General features: G+C 34.7%; 1 protein-coding gene across 1 annotated transcript in view; it reads right to left on the reverse strand.

Annotated features, from left to right (window-relative positions):
- The window catches only part of Asz1 (ankyrin repeat, SAM and basic leucine zipper domain containing 1), a 38,346-nt gene that overhangs the window by 8,006 nt on the left and 8,491 nt on the right, over nucleotides 1–21,849 (reverse strand). Inside the window, exons 4-10 of the mRNA XM_048337904.1 lie at nucleotides 21,709–21,820; nucleotides 10,974–11,085; nucleotides 10,177–10,311; nucleotides 8,213–8,337; nucleotides 7,353–7,428; nucleotides 3,742–3,798; nucleotides 2,478–2,587 (exon numbers count right to left, since the gene is read on the reverse strand). Of these exons, the coding sequence (XP_048193861.1) occupies nucleotides 2,478–2,587; nucleotides 3,742–3,798; nucleotides 7,353–7,428; nucleotides 8,213–8,337; nucleotides 10,177–10,311; nucleotides 10,974–11,085; nucleotides 21,709–21,820 (727 nt within the window). The remainder of the gene's footprint in view (nucleotides 1–2,477; nucleotides 2,588–3,741; nucleotides 3,799–7,352; nucleotides 7,429–8,212; nucleotides 8,338–10,176; nucleotides 10,312–10,973; nucleotides 11,086–21,708; nucleotides 21,821–21,849) is intronic.

Below are 21,849 nucleotides of genomic sequence, written 5' to 3' on the forward strand. Positions count from 1 at the left end.
CCATTCCTGGGCATTTACTGAAAGGAATGAAAGTTAGGATACATGGACGCACCTACATACTCATTTTCACATAACCAAGCTATGGGAAACAGCTCAGATGCCCTAAAATTGATGAATAAATAAAGAAAAATGTGTGTGTGTGTAAAATTATTTAAGAAATAAAAAGAATGATGTTATTTTATAATACAAGAAAAAATATATCTGGAAACCATCACATTCAATGAAGTAAGCCAGGTGCAGTAGTTCACATAGTTTCTCTCATGTGTGAATGCTAGGCCTAAAATAGAAACATAAGCACACAATAAGATCACAAACAAGCCAGGCGGTAGTGGCTTTTTGGGAGGCTGAGATCTGAGGATCACTGTTCAAAGCCAGCCCAGGCTGGAAAGTCTGGGAGGTTTTAATCTCCAATAAACTTCCAGAAAACCCAGGGGCTCTGTAGCTCAAGTGGTAGAATGCTAGCCTTAGGCAAGAGAGCTCAAGGAATAGAGGGGTAAGATTTACATAAGTCAGACAAACTTTACATTAGCATGTATTTTAATGAAAATGAACATAGGGAATTTGATGTCTGCATTTAAGGAAGGGGAGAAGATAAATTGAGTGGGAACACAGTCAAAATACTTTATGTACATGCACCAAAATGGAACAATAAAACTTGCTGAGATTGGATTGGGAGGGGGAGAGGAAGGGATTATGGAAGAGGAAGTCCCCATCAGGATCCATTGTATACATAAATGGACATGTTAAAATGAAACCACTTTGTACAATTAATTGACGCTAATAAAAATACTCAAATGTCCTTCAGTGGGCAAGTAACTGACAAACTAGGGGGTATGCATGTCACAGAATATTACCAATCTACAAAAAAGAACTATTGTTCTAATAGCTACAACTTTGATGAACCTAAAACAATTTACACTAAGTGAAACAAGTCAATTTCAAAAGGACATATACTGTATGATTCCATTTATATAGCAGTCATGAAACAATATCACTGAAAAATGGAGACCAATATTTGGTGACTACAGATTATGTATGGGAAAAGTATGAGTGTTGATACAAAGGAGTATGGGAGGCTTGTGGTATGGATGTTAAATATATTGATTGTGATCTTGGTTACACGAAACTGCACATGATAAAATAATACAACATACACACAAAGAAATGAGTACCTAGTTTGGTAAAATATGAATAGTTTCTGTAAATTGTCCCAGTGTTATCTTTCTGCTTTTGATATCAACATTAAAAAAGATACTAACATGTGAAACTTGTTAAGACTGCATGAGTAGGGGCTGGGGATATAGCCTAGTGGCAAGAGTGCCTGCCTCAGATACACGAGGCTCTAGGATCGATTCCCCAGCACCACATATACAGAAAACGGCCAGAAGCGGCGCTGTGGCTCAAGTGGCAGAGTGCTAGCCTTGAGCGGGAAGAAGCCAGGGACAGTGCTCAGGCCCTGAGTCCAAGGCCCAGGACTGGCCAAAAAAAAAAAAAAAAAAAAGACTGCATGAGGGCTGGGAATATGGCTGTGGCAAGAATGCTTGCCTCATATACATGAAGCCCTGGGTTCGATTCCCCAGCACCACATATATAGAAAATGGCCAGAAGTGGCGCTGTGGCTCAAGTGGCAGAGTACTAGCCTTGAGCAAAAAGAAGCCAGGGACAGTGCTCAGGCCCAGAGTCCAAGCCCAGGACTGCCAAACAAAAAACAACAACAAAAGATTGCATGGAACTTTTTTATTTTCCTTGAAATAGAATATTTAGGTACCAGGGTTTGAAATCAACCTGGGTGCTGTTCCTTAGCATCTTTGCTCAAGGTTGGCACTCTACTACTTAAGCCACTTCTCCACTTCTGGCTCTTTGGTAGTTAATTGGCGATAAGAATCTCACAGACTTTCTTGCTCAGTGAGCTTTGAACCATATTCTCCGATCTCAGCATCCTAACTAACTAGGATTAAAGACATGAGCCACCAGCACCCAGCTAATAATTATTTTAAAATAAATGATTAAGAAACTATGTACTAATATTTCCATTATATATTAATGAATAGAATATTTTAGAAACTGATGTCAAGATATTTAATAATCAGTGCTTGAAGAATTTATAATATTGAAAATAGAGCTCATACAATATAAAATTTGTCACACAATGAAACTGGCCCTGGTGAAAATATTAGTACTTTAAAATTTTTAACTGACATCTAAAAAGAGTAAGAGCAATACTGAGAAAAGCATAAAATATTTTATAAGTTAGCAAGTAACAATAAGTGCCCAAATGTTTTGATATAAGTTAACAATATGCAATGTTTTCTTCTTGGTAAAATAACTTAGTGAAATTAATTTTATAAAATACATCCATTTCTGAGCATAGGGTGTTTCCTTGGGGAAATGATGGTATCAAATCAACTGATGCAGACATTTTCAAAACTAAGCTAAAAAAGAACATAAACAATATAAACGTAAACTGCTAACTTTACCTGATTTCCAACTTTGCCACTTCAGGTAACTCTCCAAAATTTATCTCTTCTACCTCAAGTTCTTTCAGAGCAGCCAAGATTTTCTGTTGGTCTTTAGTTGTAATTCCATTCTGAGGAAATTAATTTTAAGGTGTAGTGAGATAGCTAACACCTAATTTAATATTCAAAACCACTAAGTTTTCTATTTGACTTTGCACCTTGAAAAGCTACTGGAAAAATAACAAATATACTAAACATGTATTTCTTTGCTGCTACAAAGCTAGTTACATCATTAAAACATTTAGGAATATAGTTAATCATAGTTGTTTTTTTTGCTATATATAGCTAATAGTAGTGATGGATTATTGAATCACATTACTAGATTTAAATATATAATGGTTAATATACAGTAAAATGGTTTTTTCCTTCAAAATATTTGAAATTTTATCAGTGATAAATTCAGATCCTATTTAGGATCTGAACTTTATTTTTAGTGTTACACAAAAATTTTATACATTAGAGTGGGTTAAGTTGTATGTTTATTTTGATTTTAGTCATATTAAAGATTTCAAGGCTCTCTTGTGTTTCATGTTTCTCTCTTCTTTTTTCCTTTTGTTTCAGTACTGTACCTTGATCTCAGGAGCTAGGTACTTGGGCCCTCACTTTTTTTGCTCAAATCTAGCATGATACCACTTAAACCACAGCTCTACTTCAGGCTTTTTGGTGGGTAAGTAGAGATAAATGTCTTCATAGACTTCCCTTCCCTGGGCTGGCTTAGAATCATGATCCTCAGATCTCAGTAGATGGGATTGTCTGTATGAGCCACCAGCATTTGGCTAACATTAATATTACTCTTTTTATATTTTCCCACTTATTAAAGTATCTTTAATACCCTCTCAGCTATGTTTGACAGCAAAAATAAGTCCTGATAGTTTTCAGAACCTACAAAAAGCATACTATTTGGAAGATACATGTATGTGTACACATCTACAAAATCATTCATTTCTAAACAGTCTATTTTACAAATCATTGGGAATTGAAGAAAAATTTAAGTTGAGATATCATGACAATCTAAAAAAAAATCCAAATTCACAACTCTGTTCTTTAAGTAGCTTAATATTGCAGTAAGATTTTAGATATGATTATTCACGATAATAACCAATTAAAAACCTAGCAAAAGATTAATCACAGCTATAGCCCTAGGATTTTAAAAACAGAAAATAAAAGGTCACAATTTAAAAAAATACCAAAGAATATATATGAAGGTTTTGAAACAGAAACTAACCTTTGTGAATTCATCTTTTTTCATGGTCAAAAGGTGTCTTAAAGTTATATCTCTTTCCTGTAGAAAACAAACAAAAGTCCCCACTACCTTTCAATACAATTAGTACAAGGACAAGTAGATAAGCATACCTAAATTAAGTTATTTAGCCCATTCTTAAGTCAACTGCCCAACTTTCTAGAAGGGACACGGGTATGTTTTCATCAAACTACACTACTGGAGGGACAGTATGTGATCACTAAAAAGGATAAGCATATCTAGTTTTCCAGATTCAAAAAAATTATTTCCATTCATATTTTTGTACATAAAGGTTAACAGCAGTTCTATAAAATTTCATATAAATTATATTGTCTGAATTTTCTGAATTTCAAACTATATCAGATTGATCCATCAAAATCATGAATTTTTACTTAAGGTTTCTCCAGACAGATATAAGTTTTAAGATACACATCAAATAAATTCTGAAATATCTGAACCAATGTGCTCCTAAGGGGAGTGTGTCTTAAGCAGTGATTTTCTGCTTCGCCATCTTCATTAGCTAATAATTATCATCTACTCAAAGTCTACATTTGTGTGTTAAACACCCACAGTGCTTAGCATATGATTTATTTAACCTTCATAACAACCTTATACTAGCTATTATAATGTCCTTACAAATAAAAATATTTAAATAAACAATTCCAGATAATACTCCTAGCAAGAATCTTATGCCAGGCTTCTAGTATTTTATGCAAAATTAGCAACTGCAAAACAAAGGGCAACAGGACTAGATGGACTCACAGGCTATTCTTTAAGGCCTTTAAAAGAGAACTCACTCAAAATCTTTGTAAACTCTTCAAGGAAACTAAAAAGGAAAGGTCACTACCAAACTCATTCTATAAAGCCAGCATAACCCTCATTCCAAACCAGATATAGGGACTCATCAAAGAAAGAGAACCATAGACCCATCTCTTTGATGAACACAGATGAAAACTTCTTAATAAAATTCTGTCCAATTGAAGTGAACACTAACCAAAGAAGTTATACACTATGATCAAACAGGATTCAATCCAGGGATGCAAGGCTGGTTCAATAAGCACAAGCCAAATAATGTAATTCAATACATCAACAGGAATAAGGACAAGAACTACATGATTATCTCAGTACATGCAGAAAGAAACAATATTTGACAAGATCCAATGCCCATTTATGACAAAAGCTCTGGAGAAACTAGGAATACATGGAACATTCCTCAATTTAATAAAGGCTGGAGGATTCTACAGAAGGATTCTACTGTTGACATTATCTTTAAAGTTCTAGGTGAATTTCCTGTGGTGTACCCTACGTGATTACTGTATATGATTTTGGTACACTGTATATTGTATATATGCCTACCTGATCTAGGGAACACAAAGAAAAATGAGGGTGTAAGATATCAAAAAAAATGTATTCACTGCCTTATTATGTAACTGTATCCCCTTTACACAACACCTTGTCAATAAAATTTAATTAAAAATATATATACAATAAAGGTTGAATATGACAAACCTACATCCAGAATTATATTTAATGGTAAAAAGTTAAAAACATTTCCTCTAAAATCAGGAAGAAGGTAAGGATGTCCACTCTCTCCACTCCTCTTCAATATAGTACTGGAATCCCTAGAGAGAGCAATATGGCAAGAGGCAAACATAAAAGTGATCCAAATAGGGAAAGAAGAAGTAACTATTCTTCTTTGCAGATGACATGATCCTCCTGTATTCTTTTTAAAGAACCTTACAGATTCATCTCTGAGGTGACTTGAACTGATATGAAACTCTGGCAAAGTAGAAGACTCAGAAATGAACCTGCAGACCTAAGCCATCTGATATTTAATAAAGGAGCCAAGAACAGGATAGAGACAGACTCTTCAAAAAAATAGTACTGGCAGAATTAGCTATACACATACAGAAAACTGAAGTTAAATCCTTATATATCACCTTGTACCAGAATAAATTCCAAATGGATCAAAGACTTCAATGTAAGACCAGATACAGGAAGGGATAGGGGAAACACAAAAAGGCTCCTTGGCACAGGTTGAAACTTCCTAAGATCCAGAATTGCAACAAATCTAAGAAAACCTAGATAAATGGGATTGAATCAAACTGGAAAGTTTCTGCAAGGCAAAGTGCATAGCTAGTAAGATAAATTGAAAGCCCACAGAATAGGAGAAGATATTTACTAGCTATGCATCAGACAAGGGCCTATATCTAAAATACACTCAGAGCTAAAATAATTAAACCTCCCCAAAATGAGTCCTCAAAGAAACAACAACCCCATTAATAGGCTAAAGAGAGACTTCTCTAAAGAAGAATGATCACTAGACACATGAGGAAATGTTCACTATCTCTGGCCATTAAAGAAGTGCAAATGAAATCCACATTGAGATTCTACCTCACCCTAATTAAAATGGTCATTATCAAGAAAACAAATAATAGAAGCTGGTTGGGATGTGGTCAAAAGGGAATGCTACTACAGTGCTGGTGGGAATGTAAACTGGTTCATCCACTCTGAAAAGCAGTATGGAGGTTCCTCAAAAGACTAAACATAGGACTCCCCCATGACCCAGAAATCCCACTTCTGGGCATCTATCCAACTGACCACAAACCACGCTACACTAAAGCCACCAGCATGACCATGTTCACTGCAGGACTGTTTACTGCCAAGATAGGGAATCAACCCAGATGCCCCTCAGTGGATGAATGGATCAAGAACATGTGGTATGTATACACAATGGCATTCTATGCTTCCATCAGAAAGATTGACATTACCCCATTTGTTAAGAAAATGGAAAGACTTGGAAAAAAAATTATACTAAACGAAATAAGCCAGACCCAAAGAAACATGAGCTGCATGGTTTCTCATTTGTAACAACTAGAATGTGCCTATAAATCTACACGTAAACTTAATGTATAGTAAAAGAAAAACAATCTTGGACATGATTAAATATCACTCTAAACATTCACACAGTAAGAACAATGGAGGATATTCTAAGGAGAGGATCTCAAGGCTCAATAGCTATATGGATAAGATCATATAAAATGACACTTATCAAACTTAACTCAAATAAATGGAAGGGAGAGGATTATTATTATACTGTTTGCGGGGTTTTTCCCCCCTTTTTTCTTTGGTTTATTCCCTTCAATCACTGTGATTTCTGTACCCTTTGTCCTGCATACAAGTTTATCTGATTTGGAGGAAAAATGGGGGAAGCACATGGGACAAAGACAAAGGGTGAACCACTAAAGGAGTGAAACCCACTAAACACTAAGTTGGAAATGAACTACTGTATACAACTTTAGAGGGAGGGGAGTACTCATTACCTGAATCATGTAACTGTAGCCCCTCTGTACATCACTTTTACAATAAAAAAAAAATAAAGCACAACTATGCTCCATACAGGAGCAGTTAGCAAACCCAGCAAAATTAGAATATATGTAAATTTCTATGCTAAATGTTTTAAATGCTTGTAAGTTTATAATGTGCTGTATTACAAACTTGGAGAAAAGAATGTCATTCATTCATAGGTATGCACGTGAATATTATGTACTCACCAGCACATAAACACACTCACTGTGAGCTCTATGAAATCTTACCTTTAATAAGTCTGTCATATGTTCAAGTCCAAGACCATGTAAAAATATTTCCAGTTCTCCAAATGCTGTATATGAACTGTGTATGTTGACAGCAAGGTAGGTTTCAGAACATATATGCGTAAATAACATATGCACATATGGTTAGATTTCACAGAGAAAATAAGATTAAGATTGAACTAAGTCTATGGACAATTTATAAATTTAAATACTAGAAGTAATGTGTCAAAGAAACAAGCCAGGTTTCTTTGTCATGCAGTGGGTCAAACCCAAGGCTTCATACATACTTTGTTGAATACTATGGCACCAAGCTACTCTTAAGCACAAAGCAAAGAACAACAAAAGAGAAACTGGTGGCAGTAAAATTTAGTCCATCTTTCCAAAAAAATAAAAATATTCATCAATAAATAAATACGCATCATTAAATCTCTTGTAATAAGTAAAAACATTAAATGTGTTAGGAAGCAAATGGTTTGTAGTCATGTGCTGAACAACAATTTTTCAGAGAAGATTTTTTTTCTTGAAATTTAACTTCCACAATCAGAAATGTGCTAAAAAACAATGCTATAGTACAATATAGTATAGAATACAAGTAAAACAAGTACAAGTACAACACTATCATAATCTTAAATCTTAAAAAAATTATATATTTAGTAAACGCTTGAAGTTTAGTGCTGGTATAAATAAACAAATTAACATTTTTTATAAAATTCCAGAGAACAGAGCATCTAAAATCTAGGTATTTCTGAGTAATATTTTAAAATGTTTGTGTAAATTTAAAATATCACATATCTAACATAACTGGTCAAATTTATAGAAAAATATACATTTTACATGCATTTCTCATTGAACGAAAATGTTACCTAAATATATGATCTTTTTCTTTATCAGAATCAGCTGCCAATAGCTTACAAAGCGTTTCTTCTTTAGTTAATTGTTGAAGTTTTCCTTCCAGTGGATTTAAAGTCAAAGAAAGAAAGTTGAAGATCTGAAAAAAGTTCACAAATCATTCAAATATAATTAACATTATTATATATTATCACTTACATTTAAAGGAAACTGAACACGAGACAAGCTTTTTTTTTTTTTTTTTGGCCAGTCCTGGGCCTTGAACTCAGGGCCTGAGCACTGTCCCTGGCTTCTTCTTGCTCAAGGCTAGCACTCTGCCACTTGAGCCACAGCGCAGCTTCTGGCCGTTTTCTGTATATGTGGTGCTGGGGAATCGAACCTAGGGCCTCGTGTATCCGAGGCAGGCACTCTTGCCACTAGGCTATATCCCCAGCCCACGAGACAAGCTTTGACAATTTACTACCCTGAGAAAAACTTTCATAAATGTTTCCCTGACCAAAAATAATCAGAAAAGAGAAACGTCTATCTAACTCAAAATAGCAAAAACTAAAGAAAGATAGTAATTATAATAATTTGGATCAGAAATAAAACTAAAATACCACTTTAATAAATGATTTAGAAAGATAAGTACTAAGGTAGTACTTTAAATACATTGCTAAACAGGGGATTAAGTAGTAAGCATGATTAAATGTATAGACATCGCAACTGTACATTTCAAAGCAATATGGTAAAATTCCTCATCTTTACAATCTAACTGCTTAAGAAATCAAGGCTATGTTGATAAACTGCCGAAACAGATTATAAGAAATGACATCCTTTGCTATTCACAATTTTTTTTATTATTTAAAACTAGGTGTCTGTCTACCCAAATTTAATAAAGCAGTAAAGCAGTTCTTAAGTTTTGAGTTTTCAAATTATAGAAACAAAATTGTAAACTTCTTTTTGAAGAATATAGAGATTAGCATCTCCTTTAAAATAATTTTGTAAATGTAGACTTTATTTGGAACATGATAGACTTATTTATCAGATGGTTGAAAATTTGAAAAGAGAGTTATCTTACATTCAGTTCAAGTGGCATGGTCTACTGATTATGTGATAAACATTTGGAATCTTATATACTTTAAAATTTAGAAACTCAATGTTACAAACTCTTGAACTTGGTAACTTTTTATCATTGTATCATATTTGATACTTTCTTAGAAATTACAGGCCTCTAAAACTTTAATGTCCAAACCAAAAGTTTGCATCAATGAAGTATTTAGTATACAATATTTACTACTGAGCTTAAAAATCTGAATGATAGCATATCATAATCCAAGTTACTATATACTTTATATATGTACAGGAATAAATATTGCTCAAATAATTTATAATTTTAATATCTACTAAAATTACAAAATAGCAAATTTTGTCCAAATGTTGACATTTCACCAGCTTTCTCAACACATGTTAATTCTTAAAAATATGAACCAATACGAAAAATTAGATAGCCTATTTAAAAATTAGTCTATTAAAACATAATTTCTAAGAACAGACTTTATTATCTGCTCAAACAAGCTAAATTACATTAGTATTAATGCTTCTTATTTGGAAAAATTTATCAGCAAAATAAAAGTTTAACTATGTGGCTTGAGGGGCTGGAGATATGGCCTAGTGGCAAGAGTGCCTGCCTCATATACATGAGGCCCTGGGTTTGATTCCCCAGCACCACATATACAGAAAATGGCCAGAAGGGGCGCTGTGGCTCAAGTGGCAGAGTGCTAGCCTTGAGCAAGAAGAAGCCAGGGACAGTCAGTGCTCAGGCCCTGAGTCCAGTCCCCAGGACTGGCCAAAACAAAACAAAACAAAACAAAACTATGTGGCTTGAGTTACCTCAAATGCTATAGTTACATTTGTGGATTCTAAAAAAATAACTGTTTTATACATGATAATGTGGCAAAATCAGACAAGCATAGTTTCATAGTTTTTTGATCGATACCTCAAGATGTTTATTTCTTTTTGCAATCTCACTTGGTGTTCTTCCATCCTTGGTCTGTAGCATTTTATTAGCTCCAAGTTCAAGCAACTTTAAGATTACATTTTTATGACCCTGACGAGCTGCCCAAGTTAAAGCCTGTAAGTGGAGGAAAAGAAGAATTTAGAGGAGTATACATGAAACTGATTGGAAACATTTCTAAGCATTTATAGCATAATAAAAAGAGAACATTAATGAGATTATTCAATCTCTATTTCACAAAATAAAGTCAACATGTTTCCAAAGTTGTAATTGCAAAGTGGATTGCAATGCTCACAGATTTCATAAGACCATTGTTTTACACAGTTAAGTGATGTTTAAAACAAAATAAACTATGTGTTGCTGAAATATTCTTATTTGTGTTCTATAACCCAGGCTTTACGTTTATTGACTGAGTCAAATAACTTATTAAAAAATCTTTCAGCTGTTAGTCTTCAAATAGTGGTTATATCTTAGCCATTCTGAAACTTACTTCTTAAATCTCTTTTAAAAAATAAAAACCAAACAAAGTGGGGTGCTGGTGGCTTAAGTCTGTAATTCTAGGCACTCAGGAGGCTCAGATTTGAGGAAAGTCTATGAGATTCATATCCAGTTAGCCACCAAAAAGCCAAAAGTGAAGCTGTGGCCCAGGCTGTGAGTTCAAGCCCTGGTAAAGACAAAAAATAAAACAAAACAAAAAAACCCAAAAAGCAAACAAAAATTCCAACTCTTTCTTTTTTACACATTCTAGAAATAAAAAGGAAAGTGAAAGTGTTCCTTACAGTATAGCCATTTTCATCCTGCGCATTAACTTCTGCTCCGTGAGCAACAAGGAGTGCAACAACCTGAGTGTGACCATCCCGAGAAGCATACATGATTGGCGTCATACGTCTCCTAATGAGAAAAGAAACATTTGTGTTAATGCTACCATTAGCAACTATTCAATTTCATGACCTTAATGATCCACAAAAATAAGAAGTAAAAGTTTTCAGTAAAGTAGGTAATTTAAAACCTAATCTTTTAGCAAGTAAGTGTAAAATTACAGAATGCTTACACAGCACCCTCTAGTGAAGAAACAAAAAAAAATCACTAAGTCACTAATGCAAGCTTCTTTAGTTCACATATTTATACTGGGAATATAGTAATGAGTGGCACCAACAAGATTACTGATTCACTAGATTTCTCTTTGTGTCATGGTCAGCACTGTCAATTTTAACTTCTTTCCATTATTTAAGTCTACTCTATCCCTTTCTTCGTTAAGTGTGTTCAGGCTGTCATCACTTCGTATGTGTGGGCTTTCCTTGTGAATCTCATAATAATTCACTGCTTAATAATCTTAAGATTACAAATTTCAAGATTAAACCCATAAAATCACTATTATTTTAACACGTGCAAATCTATGCCAACCTACTAATAGACTTTAGGTCATGAATTCCAAGTTTTCACTCTTTGAGGCATCCTGTCTTCATAGTATATTCTGGGTGAAATGGCTTTTCATTTTTCATCTCAAAAGGCTTGCTTCTAATCTACCTCGAGAACTGATTTTAGGAATCAACAAAATACACCTCTACATTCTTTGAGGTGCTACAAAATCTTAGGATAGAAATTCTTCTCTCCTTTATGGTTTCATACCCTGTGATCATGCCAAAATGTATTTGTTTAATTTATTTATTCTTTTCCAATTTGAATGTAGGTTTCTTAGGAAGAACCATTATCTATCTCTGTCCAACATCTAATCCCCATAGTAATTACTTTAATGGACTACTTGTAATTTGTTAAGTTTGCATTAATTATATAAACACAGATGTATTAATTATATTATTCAATGCATCTATATTCCTACTGTTTATACATATTAGATTTGACAAAAGATATGTTAAAATTTCTTGCCATATTAGTATTTTCATCAACCTCTTCCTAAATTTTGATTAAATTTTGGTTTGTGAATTTAGCAGCTATGAGATCAAGTATATAGAGATTTATGCTTGTTATATTGTGTGTGTGTGTGTGTGTGTGTGTGTGTGTGTGTGTGTGTGTGTCCTAGGTCTTGAACTCAAGAGTCTGGGTGCTGTCCTTGAGCTTTTGTATTCATAGTTAGTACTCTACCACTTGGGGCACAGGTCTACTTCCAGCTTTTCTGGTAGTAATTTGGAGATAAGAGTCTCACGAGCTTTCCTGCTCAGGCTGGTTTCAAACTGCAATCCTCAGATCTCAGCCTCCTGAGTGGCATGAGACACCAGTGTCCAGCTTACTTGTTACATTATTTTTTTATTAACTTTGCCTTTTAATATAGCACATTTTTCCTTTATCCTGTTTATTTACTATTAGTGCTTAAACTGGGGCAGTCACACTGTCAGCTTAAGGTTTCAGAGGTAATGGCTTGGGAACTATAGGAGAACTGAGTGAAAAGATGCTTGGGATTGTCTGTGGAGTCAAATTGCGGAGGCATTGGCATGAAGGACTGTTTTTGCCAGTGGAGAAGTACAAGGGTGACTCATGACACATAGCAGAAGTGCCATTAGACACAGCTGAGATACCAAAGGAAGCTTTTTCAATTGCCCAGAAGTGTAGGAGCTTTGAGAACCCCTGCTGAATATTGTTAAAGGCAGGAAACAGAAGGCCTGGGTGTTGCAGCTGTACATGGTTTCACCTGATAGGCCAGCTGTACATGGCTTCACCTGCGTTAAGCCAGGGCAGCAATGCAGCCTTGAGTACTTATTCAATGTCCAGGGCCTGTCCCCTGGTTCTGTGTGCTGAATGCTAAGGCAGCGCGCCCTCCTCCCCACACACCTAGATTGAAATCATGGGTTATACAGTTTCTTGCACCCCCAGGGATATAGCATAAGCATAAATTTGTATATAAATAGTACTATATATATACATATATTAGTGTACCCAGTGAAGGTACATTAGTGTACCTTGTATTCTTTATACCTGACAAAATAAAACCTTCCTTGATAAACAAGGGTCAAAGAATTCATGACTACTAAACCAGTCCTATGAAACATACTTAAATGAATCCTACTCACTGAAGAAGAAAATCAAACTCAGGAAAACACAAGAAAGAATAATCCTACTCAAGTAAATTAGAAAATGAGGAGGCAAAGAAATGTAGGAACAAAAGGTAAACAAATACAGTAATGGTACTCACTGGACACTATGCTAAAAATGAACTATCATTGTGGGTAAGATGGGAGGGAAAACTGGGAGAGAGTAAGATGATGATAAGTGAAATGAACTCTGAATTATGGAAATAAGTGGTTTATCATTGTTATTTTCAACCTACCATGTGCAATTATGCCATTTTCTTTTGTCTTTCTTCCCCAGGGTTTTACCTCTGATATCACTGTTACTGATCTTGGTACCCTGGGTATTATATATACGTTTATTGGAACTAGGGAAGGGAAGGGGAACATCAAGCTGGAGAGACAAAGGATAAAAGACAAAGTAATGCAACAGCAATACTTACAAAACTATATGCTGTAAACCAACTGTATAACTCATGGGGGGGGAGGAAAATGGGGAGGGAGGAAGGTGGGAGAAAATTGAGGGAGGAGGTAACAAGTTGGTTAAGAAATGTACTCACTGTCTTATGTATGAAACTGTAACCCCTCTGTATATCACTTTGACCATAAATATTTTTTTAAAAAAGACTTCCTAGCCAGAGCAATACAACAGGAGAAACAAAAGTGATTCCAAAAAGGAAGAAAAAACTCAAATTGTTCATATTTGCAAATAACTTCAATGAACTACACAAAAAACCTTTAGGTCTGGTAATACCTTCAGAAACATAGGAGGATAAAAATATCAACACTCAAAGTAGGTTTTTATAAATCAATAAAGAACAAGCTGAACAAGAAATCGGGAGAATGATGGATAATCCCATTCACAATAGCCCCCAAAACAATGAAATATGTAAGTATTAACTAAGCAAGTGAAAGACCTCTACAATGAAAACTATAAAACCTTGAAGAAAAAATTAAATGCCAGGTGGAAAAACCTCCTATGCTCTGCGACTTCCAGAATTAACATCATCAAAGCAATCTATAGACTAATGCAATTCCAATGTGATTCTTCAATGAAATAGAAAAAAATCCAAAAATTTGCATGAAATCATATAAAATATGCTAAATGGCAAAAGCAATGTAGTGTAAATGGAACGCTGCTAGAGGTATCACAATACCAGACTTCAAATTATACTACTGAACTACAGTTAAAAAAAAGGCTAGGTACCAGCACCAATCAAACCTAAAAACCAATGAATCAGAATAGAATACCCAGGAATAAAACTAGATAGCTATATGCCTTCTAAATTTTGACAAGGGAGCCAAAAAACATAAAATAGAAAGAAAAGGCAGGCTTTTTAGCAAATGGTGCTTTCAAAATTGATCATTTACCTGGAGAAGAATGAAATTTGATTTCTATTAGTCACCCTGCACAAAAATCAACTACAAATGGATTAAAGGACTCAAAGTAAGATTCTGAAAGTTATGGGCACAGGTAGTCTTTTTCAGAGTAAGATTCCAACTGCTTAGAAATAAAAAATAAGAATTGATGGATGGTACTACATCAGGTTAGAAGGTCTGCACATAGAAAAAGAAACGATTACCAGAACAAAGAAAGGAAATAAAATATTTGCCAACTATTCAAATTAACATTCTTTATCCTTCAATATCCTTTAATATGAAGACCTCAAAAAAAACAACTAGTGAAGAACATTGAAGTTAATAAAATGGGCACGTGAACTGAAAAATTCTCAAAAAAGGAAATATAAATGGTTCATAAATGCATGAGTGCTCAATATTATTAAGCATAAGGAAATGCAAATTGAAACAACAATGATTCCATCTCATCCAAGTCTGAATAAAAATAATCAAATTAAAAAATAACAACAGGGGCTGGGGATATGGCCTAGTGGCAAGAGTGCTTGCCTCCCATACATGAAGCCCTAGGTTCGATTCCCCAGCACCACGTATACAGAAAATGGCCAGAAGTGGTGCTGTGGCTCAAGTGGCAGAGTGCTAGCCTTGAGCAAAAAGAAGCCAGGGACAGTGCTCAGGTCCTGAGTCCAAGGCCCAGGACCGGCCAAAAAACAAAACAAAACAAAAAACAACAACAAATGCTGGGGAGGATAGAGAGGAAAAGAAATGGAAAACTTGGATTAAAAACAAGATCCAACTATATGTTGTCTAAATGAACACATTTCACTGACAAATACATGTCTAGAGTAAAGGAACAGAAAAAGATATTTTAAGCAAATGGAGTCTGAAAGCAGGGTCATAGTTTAAACTCAGCGCCTCAGACATCCTAGCCTGGCATGCTACTGTGTAAGCCGTGCTTCTAACCCTGTTGAGTATTTTGGAGACAAGACTTTTCTGCCTGCTGGCCTCAAATGGAAATCCTCTAGATCTCAGCCTCCTGAGTAGATAGTATTACACGCATAAGCCAATAACGGTACCTGGCTCCTAGAGACACTTTCTACTACTACTTGCTTTACTTTGCTGCCTACTATTCTACTTTGGTAATCTGTTATACTAGCTGTCAAATTCTTGCAGCATGAATTTAATTCTCCCATTTCCTATTTCCAAGTGCTTAACATATATTAAGTAGTTTAACACAAACCAGTTAAATTTACTATTGATATTAAGTAGGTATTTTTCTTCCATTTATAAGGCTTCCTTAACATTTTCAGTTGTAATAGTGGTTTAAAAATAGGTTACATATATTACACAATGTAATTAAAATGATTTTTGTGGGAGATTATACAGAGCTTTTTATTAAGTCTTACTGGTTATTTCGTTTCAATAAAACTTCCACTAGAGGGCACACAAAGAAAAGAAGAAATAAAACACTCAACCAGACAGGGGAAAAACAAGTATTGTTTCACAATAAGGTATTTATTTGTATTAACAGTAAATTGCCTTTGTATACTTATTTTATGTACATTTCTATATTATATACTCAAGTATTGTCTTTTACAACAATCATCTTATATCCAGGAGATTTTTGAAGGCCTGGCAACAATAAAATACTAAGAATTGGAAATCTAACCTCCAGCTAAGGAAAGTACTTTCAACACATCAGCACTGAGCAAAGCTAGAAAGCTGATACAATACAAATACATTGAAAGGTTGGTATGGCTTAAATATGGCTTAGGTGTCCACCAAATTTTCTAGTGTTGGGAAGTGCAGTGTGTACTAGGGACAAGAGATTGCACAGAAACTCTAGAGATGGGGGGAGAGTCAACAGGATCTAAGAGTTAGGGTTAACAGGATCTAAGTATTCTCATGGGATCCCTATTAATTTTTTTGTAATTGTAAAGGTGCTATAAAGAGGGGTTACAGTTACATAAGTCAGGTACTGAGTACATTTCATCTGAACAGTGTCACTGCTTCCCTCATTTTCTCCCAGTTTTTCCCTCTTCCCTTCTCTTGCCCCCAAGCTGACTCTATTTAATTTTCATGAGAGTTGTTATAAAAGTTTGAGCTGACTGTACTTTAGTTTTGCTTTCTGTTTTGAGTGTGATTCTTTATATATTGCCATGTGCCATTAACTGGGGCCATCATAAGAACAAAACTGATGCACAGGTACCATAGATTTGAATGTTCAAAACTAAGAGTTATATAAACCTTTTCATGCCCTATGTACCCTGTCTCACATATTTTGATACAATGACAAAACATAAAGAAAAGCCAAGTCTGTGAGACCATGAGAGGCCAAGATACTAGGTAAAAAAGAATTTGTTGAATTAAATCCTACATAGTCTTGGCAATTTTATTGTTCCCGGAGGTAACTGACAATTCCTAGGGAGCACTAGCAGGAAGTAGTACCAATAGGCATTTTCACAATTCTAGAACCATAAGTTGGGAGTTCAGGGCTGCCATAGCACCAACAACTTCAAAGATTAAGAATCTAGATGGAGAAGAAAAGTAAGTGACCCTACAGAAAAATGATCTGCTAAGCTTTTTGTCTTCAAAGCATTTAAGTTTCATACCCTTATACAAATTTATGTTGAGGGTATGGGCTACAAACTGACCTAAAGCCAGATATAAGGAGTATTTTCATTATTTCCGTAACACTAAGGAAATATAAAGCAGGCATGTATGACCTGTTAATGGAAGAATGACTCAAGTAAATACAAAGAAAACTGACTAATCCTGAAACCCAGCTTTGTTCATACCATACCATATCATTTTCTGACTAGATATTGTTCCATCAGTTGAAGTATTTTCTGGAAGCAAACAGAATTGTACTACTGTTTATAATAACACCCAGAATCCAAAAAAAAGTTACTATTTCTCTTAGAAGACAGCATCAAGGAGCTTCACAATCACTGGCTTGTTAAGGTCACAAAACAAATAGGACTTAATATGAACTTCTGATGTGGAAATACCTCAAAATAATTTTCTTTTTGTGTGTGTGTGTGCTGTTCCTGGGACTTGAACTCACGCCTTAGGCACTATCCCTGAGCTTTTATACTCAAGGCTAGTTTTACCACTTTGAACTACAGCGCTATTTTTGGCTTTTTGGTAGTTAATTGGAGAGAAGAATCTCACTGACTTTCCTGTCTGGGCTGGCTTTGAACTACAATTCTTAGATCTCAGCCTTTTGAATAACCAGGATTATAGTCACTAACCACTAGCACCTGGCAGTTTTCCTTAACTTTTTTTTTTGGCCAGTCCTGGGGCTTGGACTCAGGGCCTGAGCACTGTCCCTGGCTTCTTCTTGCTCAAGGCTAGCAACTCTGCCACTTGAGCCACAGCGCCCCTTCTGGCCATTTTGTGTATATGTGGTGCTGGGGAATCGAACCCAGGGCCTCATGTATACGAGGCAAGCACTCTTGCCACTAGGCCATATCCCCAGCCCCCTTTCCTTAACTTTTAACAGTGAAAATTTATACTTTGTATAAAAACATAGTTAGAATAATGTATAAAATGACAAATGAGAGAAAGAACTTCATATATTGGTATATGGTATTATTTTCGTTTTTGTATACTCATTGAAAACTTATGGTTATCACAATACTGCCAAGAATAATGCAGTAATTTATAAACAACAAATTATATACTACTCATGATATATTACTCATGTGTCACATGCATAATAGATGAGTATATAGTATATATTAGATGCTATATTAAATAGAACATATTATATAATACTCCTGTAATAGTTTCCTAAATTTGTTAGTACTTTAGGATAATTTTACTAGAATGAAAAAAAATTCCTATATTTTGAAAACCATTATTTCAGTAATCTAGGATGATGTAATTTGACATATGTAATATGACATATGAAAGGTTTTCTTATACAAGATTTAAGAGAAAAAAATCACATTGAAAACTGAACTGTGCATCAGTGGCTAATGATTGAGTTCTAGCTACTTAGGAGGTTGAAATCTGAGGACTGCAGTTTGAAGCTAGCCCTGGTAAGAAAGTCCATGTGATTTACCAAAAAAGCTAGAAGTGGACCTGTGGCTCAAGTGGAAGAGTGCTTGATCACAAAAGCTTAGATAAAGCACCCAGTTCCTTAGTTTAAGCCTCAGGACCAGCATAAAAAAACCAAAAATCAAAAAACTATGAATTTTAATTTTACAGTCAGAATTTAAAACTTTTTATTTGAAAGTTTTTATGTATGCATGTATGATCTTGATTTCTGGAGATGTGTTTTGAGAGAGTAGTGTTAAAAAATTTCCATTAACTAGCTTTCTCACCTGTGTCCTTTTCATTTTGTGTTTTCACAAGACAATATGTTGCAAACTAACTGTATTACTGGGGGGTGGGCGGGAAGATTGGGGAGGAGGGAAGGTGGGAGTAAAATGAGGGAGGAAGTAACAAGTTTGACAAGAAATGTACTTATTGCCTTATGTATATAACCCCTCTGTACATCATCTTGACAATAAAAATAAAAAAATAATTTTTAAGAAAAGGACCAGGTATGGCTCAAGTGGCAGAGTGCTAGCCTTGAGCAAGAAGAAGCCAGGGACAGTGCTCAGGCCCTGAGTCCAAGCCCCAGGAATGGCCAAAAAAAAAAAAAAAGAAAAGAAAGAAAAGGACCAGGTAGATTTCCAGGTATATAAATGGCAATGTTCATGCTATGTATTAAGTATGCAAAGTAAAAGTGAGATACTTGTCATTACATACAAGTAAAGCTGTTAACAAAAGCTAAGTGCTGGTGGTTCACGCCTACAATCCTTAGGAGGCTGAGGTCAAAGGATCTAGATACAAAGCCAGCTAGGGCAGACAGATCCATGAGACTCTTGTCTCCAATTAAACAAGAAAAAAAATATTAGAACTAGAGGCATGGCTCAAGTTGTAGGTTACCAACTGTGAGTGAAATGCCAAAAACAGAGTGCAAGGCCCTGAGTACCAGAACACAGAACATAACCTTTTCTCTCAAGTCTAACTCGTTAACAAAGATAAAATCAGTTCTTATATATAAAGAGGTTGAAAAAAGATGACAAGCAATATATAATGAAAAATATTATATTAAATGTAATTATAAAAAGAAAAATAACAAAAGTGTTATATGCTTGGAAGAGGCTTCTAACTCAGAGGTGAAGCACTTGCTTAGGCCCAAGGTTTGATCCCCAGCATTGCAAAAATAAAACAAAACTTAACTTGGTCATTTTTAGCCATCCAACTAAAGCTTACCAAGATGTCAAGAACATTTTAAAAATGGATGCTCCCTTCACATAGTTTACAGAGTAAAGCAGAAAAAAACTTTGAGGACTATTTATTTGTCCATTTTAAATACATAATAAGCTATTTGAGTAATTCTACTTTTAGAAATCTCTCTATAGAACTAGCATGCAGTAATAATGTTATTGCCTTCATTATTAGTAAAAAACATTTTAGAGCCTTACTCCATGCTCAGTGGCTAAGCACAAAAAAGCCCTCCTTTTTAATGCAATATTTGTATCTTCATGATATAAAAATAAAACTAAGAAGAAAAATACCTCAAAATTACTGAGCTAGTGAATGATAAAGGAGGAAATCAAAACTTGGCAATCTGACTCATGAGACAATATCCTTTTATTCTTTTTTTTTTAATGGAACTAGGTCACGAACCCAGAGCACTGCACCTGCTAGCAAGCACTTTGCCACCGAGTTATAACCCAGTGCTATTCTTTACCAACATGGAACAAAAAACTTAAAAAAATTGTACACAATGTAAATGCTATCAACACAGTAATGGTTCAGTAAATTGCAGTGCATTAATAAATTCTATGTAACTATTAAATAGAGGTATACTCATTAAGTACTGACAACATCCCAAGCTCATTTTTGAATTAAAAGAACTCTGTATGTATGTGTGTGCCTGTGTGTATGCATGTTAAATGATATTTTTATGATAAAAAATGTATTATTTATGAGTTTAAGTTGGTTAGGAAAAAAAATCACAAGACAGAGGGAAATTTCTGGTAACATTTTCTTTTTTTTTTTCCTTCTCGGTATTAAGGTTTGAACTCAGAGCCTCATGCTGGGTAGCCAGACATTCTATCACTGAGTCACACCTTTAGCTCTAGTAATGCTTTTGTAAATTAGCTATTTTAAAATTGTTTTGCAAGAATGTTTTTGTGACTTCTATGTTTTCAAAAGATTATGTTACACATTTACTTAATACTAGAAAACAAGTTAATACTGAAAGCCAGTATTGTACTTAATCTGCAAAGCTGTTTCAGTGACATTTATAACTAAATTTATAATCTGAGACAGAAAGCAACATTTTTCCCAGGGTTTCTGCTGCTTATTAAAACAGACAATAACATTCAACCAGTTAATCATCATACAATGATTACATCAAAACCTTGGGCACTGGTTTATGTGTCCTAGCTTATCAATTATAATAAAACATCTACTGAAATTAAAATGCCACATCATTTTCCTTGTATTTCAAGGTTATATTATGCATGTTATTACTTAATAAATTGGCAAAACAATTAAATTGGTACCTAATTACAGGTAAATCAGGAAGTCTTAGGAAAATCAAACACTTCAATATACTTTCTCACAATTTTTTAGAGTTGCAAAGTGTTATAGGGAGAAAATACTTACGATGTCTTACTATTGTATTGATATTCTAGTCTATGACTCACAATAAATCATAATTTATTGTCCTCTTTTACATTCCAATTCTCTGTTTCTTCATTTTGTAGATCGTGGGACTTGAAATTAGGACCTGGTGCTGTCCTCTACCACTCTGAGCCACTTAGCATCACTTCCGGTTTGCTGGTGGTTAACTGGAGTTAATTTCCTACCCTGGCTGCTTTGAACCATGATCCTCAGATCTCAGCCTCCCGAGTAGCTAGGATTACAGGTGTGAACCATCAGCACCTGGATCACATTCCAAATTCTTTTAACATCCTCCAAAACATTAAGAAAGTCTATTTTCATCAATCATTTGGCCAAGTAAATATACATTATTCATGAGTTTTAAAATTCACAGTATCAAATGATTAATTAGCAAGGTGATAGTCAAAGGAAAGTGTCTTTGAATAGATAGTAAAGCTCTTACCTACAAGCAATATTTGGGTCAGCATTTCTTGAAAGTAGCAGCTCTACACATTTCAAAATCTGTTCTTCTGAGCCACGAGCTGAACAGGCCGTTATCAAAATAGTAAGTTTATCTACAGTGAATAAAAAGCAAGAGAAAAAA

The sequence above is a fragment of the Perognathus longimembris genome, chromosome 2, assembly GCF_023159225.1.
Source record: "Perognathus longimembris pacificus isolate PPM17 chromosome 2, ASM2315922v1, whole genome shotgun sequence".
Lineage (NCBI taxonomy): Eukaryota > Metazoa > Chordata > Mammalia > Rodentia > Heteromyidae > Perognathus > Perognathus longimembris.